The 6,389-nt window shown below is 32.5% G+C and overlaps 1 protein-coding gene across 1 annotated transcript; it reads left to right on the top strand.

The window, feature by feature from the left end:
• The first annotated feature begins 3,230 nt into the window (after nucleotides 1–3,230).
• Nucleotides 3,231–4,802, top strand: LOC111614306. The gene is made up of 2 exons (XM_023355670.1): nucleotides 3,231–3,486; nucleotides 3,645–4,802. The coding sequence occupies exons 1-2, from the start codon at nucleotides 3,317–3,319 to the stop codon at nucleotides 4,138–4,140; spliced, it is 666 nt and encodes a 221-aa protein (XP_023211438.1). The 5' UTR covers nucleotides 3,231–3,316; the 3' UTR covers nucleotides 4,141–4,802.
• The last annotated feature ends 1,587 nt before the right edge of the window (nucleotides 4,803–6,389 follow it).

The following is a 6,389-nucleotide window of genomic DNA, read 5'->3' as shown; positions in this document are numbered from 1 at the left end:
TACTGCTTCAATATCATTGCAAGCTTTGGATCCATTAAAACCCAAATTACTTAAAAACAAATTGTTTTCAATTTATTATTTACTTTAGCAGAAAACTATAGTAGTAGTATTAGTTATGGAAAAAATTTCTAGTTACAAAAAAAGAGTTTCTGCTAGTAGCATGGAGAAAGAGGTGGTGCACCACCTCTTTTTATTAGCTCTTGTCTTTAGCTCCTTGTAACTATCCTCTTTTAAGTCATCCATCATTTTAATTTTACTTCTCACTAGTTTCTTTCTGCCTGTAAGCATTCTTTCCATAACATCATTCCATAAGCCTTTCTCTTGAATCATGTGTCTCATCCAATTAGCTTTTTGTCTCTAATATGCTTCTTTTTTCACCCACTCTTTTTAGGACTTCCTCATTTCTCACCTTTTATCGCTCCATTTGACATTCTCTATTCTTCTATGCATCCATATCTCTAGGACTTCTACTCTCCTAATATATTGTCTCAAAGTCCAAGTTTCAGCACCACAAAGGAAAACCAGTCTTTTTCTCAATTCTAATTTCAGAGGCCCATCCAAAATTGTTTTTTAATTTGCTAAATGCATCTTGCTTTTCCAATTTTCCTCTTAATTTCTTTCCCACTTCTGCACTCAGAGTCAAGCCAAGCACTCAGGTATCTAAACCTGTTCACTTGTTTCACTTTGTCATCATTTATATTGAGGGTCTGTGAGCTTAGATTGGAAAAAATTAACCCATTATCTTTATTTTCCCTAACCTCTATTAAAATTTAATATTTCCTTTACTTATTAATGTAATAAATGACTGTAGTATTAGCTGTATATGTAGTCATACCAATAAAACAAACAGATATTTTTATATCCTATTTTAGTTGTTGCATTTCTCTAAAATTGGTATGAAAATTGAACCATGGATTCATAATCCTTTTCTTTGTGATATAAACTGTATCACAGATGCTGACTTAACCAAAAATGAACTTATTGATCTTAGGACAAAAAACTTACTAAAGTTGGAGTTTAACTCAAAAAGTCTTGGAGAATTCTGGTGTTCCCTAAGAGAAGACTATCCTCGTGTTGTAAAATGAGCTATGGAAGCTTTGCTTCCATTTACAACAATATATCTTTGAGAATCAGTATTTTCAATGAAAACAAAAAGTCAAAATCGATTAGATGTCCAACATGACATGCGTATTGCCTTGTCAAATACCACACCACAATTTGATGTTCTGATTAAAGATAAACAACAACAATCTTCACACTGACATGTCTTTAAAAAAATATAATTTAACTTTAGTTTTCCTATATTTTAAATATGCTGTATTATTATTAATCTGTGAAGAAATAATCATTGTTTTTTATTTTGGTTTCTATATTTCAGTAAAACTGGATTACTTTAAATTTTATTTTGCATTTAAAAACATTTTTCTGAAAAGAGGACTGTGGTCTTCACCTGACTGGCCATGGAAAGGGGTTTATGGAACAAAAAAGGTTAAGAACTCAGTTTATATGGATATGGATATTGAACTTTCTTTCCTTTTCACTGATCCACTTAGCACTTTGGTTTTGTTTACATTAATTTTCATTTCGAAGACTACACTTTCCCTCTCCAGTCCACACAGGATCTTTCTCATTTTACCCTCGCTCGCTGCCAAAATTGCCATGTCATCAGCATATCTTAGGCACTGAATCTGCCTTCCTCTGATTTTAATGCTCCCACTTCCTCTAGATATAACATAATCATTTCTTCCAAGTATATGTTGAAAAGAAGCAGTGATAGGCAACCCTTGCCTACACCCTTTTCAATCTTAACTACCTCATTGTATTGACCATCTACTTTAAGCACCGCAACCAGTCTTCTCCAGGCTTAGATCGGGGAAAAAAATCATTGCAATATATGCATGGACAGTCTTCTTCATCATCATCATGAGAGTTATCAGGAAAATTTTCTTCTTCGAGTAACTTTTTAGTAATGTTTCGTCTCCCTTTCTCTGGCAGAGCTTTGGACTCATTTTTGGATTTAACTGCCTTCATATTAGGAGTAGAAGTTAAAACTAAAGAGGTTTGTCGAGTCACGTGATTCGTTGCAAGTTTTTTTTATGTGAAAGATAATAAGTTTTTAAATAATATGTAGANAACTTTTTAGTAATGTTTCGTCTCCTTTACTCTGGCGGAGCTTTGGACTCATTTTTTGATTTAATTACCTTCATATTAGGAGTAGAAGTTAAAACTAAAGATGTTTGTAGAGTCACGTGATTCGTTGCAATTTTTTTTATGTGAAAGATGATAAGTTTGTAAATAATATGTAAGAAAGGAAATAAAGTTTTATACTAAAATTTCTTTTAAACAATAATGAAAGACTTTTTTTGGAAGCCATTTTTTATAATTAATAAAACGTTAAGAGGTTAAGGTAAGTTCCTTGACTAAGCTCTTATGGACTAAATGACATACCTGTGTCATTACGTCCGTTGTCTGTGTATATCGTTTTGTCCATATCACGTTATAAAAAAAACAAAATTATAAAATAAATACAAAGATGTTATTTTTAATGAAAAAAGTTATTTAGGTGCAACAACAAATTCTTGGGGGGGTTGAAATAAATGCTACAGAAATAGATAAAATAGTGAAAAACTTACCATCTATACAAAAAACTTGTTACAAGGAAAAAACTCGTAACGTATCAACGCTTGTCTTCGGCCATGACACCCGGGCGAATGAGAGGAGTGCGTTCACGTTTTGACAGATTAGTAAAAGCCGCTCGGATAACGTGGTGTCGTGGTCAGTTGCGCGCTTGAGACCGCCAAATCCGAATTATGTTGCTTATGTCATTTTGTACGTATTTCCCCTATATCTATTCGATCTTATACATTTTATATGTCGTTAAACAAAGCAACATCTACAATAATACATTCTACAATATTTATTCAAATTTATATTCTAGAAAAGAATTTTAAAAATGGATGTATATTGTCACTTTTCTTCACTTTTTGTTTTAAGTAAGAAGGGCACATATAACACAAGTGTTTCGCATAAAAATAACAGAGCCAAAGTGATGTGTATTGGATAAAATATTCCTACGTCTTCTGCATGTCCTGAAATATCATTATACAATGTTTGGTTGCATTTGGACTGCTAAATAGCAGTTAAAACTAATCAAAGTTATTAAACAGCTCTATCCATTGTTAAATTTAATTACGATTAACATTTAAAGTCAATATTGTTACGAAGCTTTTTATAACGAAACAATACTGTAAATTCGACAATAATTTTCCGTACATTATTTACAACATATCACATATTTAAGATTTACTTGCGATAAATGGATCGGATTACAGTATTTTGCATTGACAAACAACACATCCATTTCTCAAAATACGTTCTGTGTAAATATAGTGAGAGAATAAAAGTGATGCTACGTTTTTATTCAAACACAACATCAGTCTTCCTTTACTTACCATATTCGTTGGATGTTTTGCAACAAATTAAAGAGTAAGTTTCTGTAATTATCTTTTAAATATTAACATTGACATTCTAATTTGCATCAATAATGTTTTCTGCTATAATGATAATTACCATCAGTTTTAAATCAGTAGTTAATATAGAAGTTCTACTTATAGTTTTATTTTAATCGCATTTTCTGTATACAGATATCTGGAAGAAAGACAAGAAACCATAAAATCAATGCAAAATGCGATGGACGTGTTCTGCGTAAGCAATCGATTAGGCCTAAGTAATTTAAGAAAAATATGTCGAGATTTTATGACCGATCCGTCAAGAGTTAAGAACGTGTGTTATGTATATGACTTAGCATGTCAACAAGACGATTGGAAATTACAATATTTGTGCTGGAATATTTTTAATTCGAAATGGCATGAAATTTTCTCATCGAATGAATGGCTGAACTGTGAAGCAACAACCATGGATAGACTCGTTCGTAGACCAATAAATTCATTTATTGACGAAACAGACATCTTCACAGTAGTTTTAGAATGGGCCAAGAAAAGAGTTAATAATGAAAAATCTCTAAGACAAGTCATGAAACCTTTCCTTCCATACATACGATTTCTGACAATGCCAGAATGGTTTCTGGAATCTCAAGTGTTCGTTAAACCGATCTTAATGGACGTAGAGAGAGTGCAATAAGATGTTACTTGCAAAATAAGGATTTCGACGAGACATGGTTTATTCCTAACAGTATTTGTGACATTACATGTCCTAGAAAACACGAATTACTCTCATCCTGGTTCTCTTGTGTGAATCGAAGTGCATACTTTATTAACGCAACAAAGAAACTGAATACAAATATTCGATTTATATGCGACATAGTTGCTAAGGAAGATTGTTTTATCACCAAATTGTATCTTCCTATAACACATTGCATTAAAGAAGGTATAACTGTAATCTTGAATTTTTCTGCTAACTTGAATTTACGGACAAAATATCGTTTGAGAACAGCATGTAATACGAAAGGATGTATTTTATTGAATGATGTTTCTTTACTGATTCGAAAGTTTACATTTTATCGATTGATTGCTAAAATTGCAGAGACACGTCATTGCAAAAAATAACATAAGAATCAGTCCCTCGGCAAATTACTACAATCCGTTCGAAGGAATTCAATGTCTTAAAGATTTGCAGTTTGAATCCGAATTGAAAGATGAATTTGAGTACTTCTACTTCGATGTTATGCCCTACTTTTAAATACGGATACACAAATTAATTTTCCTCTATATTATATAATGTTAATCTCGTAATATTAAAAAATTTATGCGTTTTAATTTCGATTAATTAAATTTAACTTTTACTGTCGAAGTTTTTTGAGTTATTTGTCAAGACTACACGTGAATGCGCCACGTCAGGGTGACAACACTCTGTCTTTAAAGACACAGAAATCGCGATAGTAAACGTTCACGCGAGAGCGGTCACTTTCGTAGGCGGTCATACGGTATGAAGGCGGTTGAAGACAAGGTCTTAGTTGAAGAGACTTAAAGAAGTTCACCCAGTCAAGGATCAATATAAATATAATTACCCGTTTGTATCATAAAATACTATTTACAGAGAAAAATCATACAAGTTATTTAGGATTTATAAGGGATTTTTTACATTATAACTATTGGCTATCGTTTCTGTATATTATAACTAAGAGCTATTGTAATTATCTGAGTGAGTCCTAGTCCCAAGAGAGAAAGAGTTTGCATAGATTTGTGGGTAGATAAATACCTTGTAGCAGGACCCGCTCTAGCGGTTACGTCGCCTCGGACAAAAAGACAAATTNTTGTCCGGGCAAAGGATAAGAACAAACATTAAAATTATTAGATTGTTCCGTACTTCTGACCCTTCTATCTTAACATATTGTAGTATTTGATTTATATAACTACAAAGGATATCTTACGTAAGGGTTCATCGCACTGAGTGTCCAATCTAACAGATTTTAAAAATTCTTTAAGTTCTTTAATTTTCCTATTCGATTTGAAAAAAAAACTAGACCTATAAATTTCAACTGTCGTATATCCGTCTCTGTCCTTTTTCAATCTGGAGAACGGAGTTAGATAGATAATCGACAGGATTCTATTGCTAACAGGAAAAGTTTGATGGACAGGGGCAAGACACGATTTAAAGAATTGAGAACATCGTGACAAAAACTTGCAGTCCAGCATTTTGACGATGTCACAATAAATAATCGCTTGTTAGTATTAGTTTGGTTTATTTGGTTACGGCAACGCGATATGCGAGAGATCTGCCGAGGAGAATGCATCCCAGGAAAACTTTTATGGAAAGCTGGACCCTATTTAGGTGAAGAAAACCCGGAAAACTGCACGTGGCCAGCCCGTTGACCATGCAGGAACCCAGGACTAACTAACTATCAGAGTTCGATGGTTTTATGCACTCGGCTACTGGAGGGCGCTTATTAGAATTAAGAAAGTAGCAATCAAAAAGGGGCCGTCCATAAATTACGTAAGGGCGATTTCGGCCATATTCTAGACCCCCCACCCACCCCTGTGTAAGAAACTGTAATATTTTCTTTGATCGCCCCTCCCCTTCCCTATCTTACGTAATATTTTGGCATGATTTTATAGAAAGATTTTAACCAAAAAACTTTTTTTATAAACCCTAAAAACCTTAGGTTCAAAACATATAATTATTAATTAGTTAATTAATATGTACTATTATTTATAAAAGACTTTAGGTGATCAAATTTAAAAATATAAGAATTTAATAAATTCGAATGAAAAATTTATTTTAAGAACTTTATTTTTTAATTATTAACAATATTACTATTATTATTATTATCGTTAATCAACGTCAAAATATTTATTTTTATATTAATTTCAATTTTCACAAAAGACGCAAAAAACTTTGCCAGATCGACTAGTTAGTGCACGTGTAAACAG

This window comes from Centruroides sculpturatus, unplaced genomic scaffold, assembly GCF_000671375.1.
Source record: "Centruroides sculpturatus isolate CEXI.00-Female unplaced genomic scaffold, Cexi_2.0 scaffold1638, whole genome shotgun sequence".
Lineage (NCBI taxonomy): Eukaryota > Metazoa > Arthropoda > Arachnida > Scorpiones > Buthidae > Centruroides > Centruroides sculpturatus.
The sequence above is the reverse complement of the archived record's forward strand: the minus strand, read 5'-3'. Positions and strand labels throughout refer to the sequence as shown.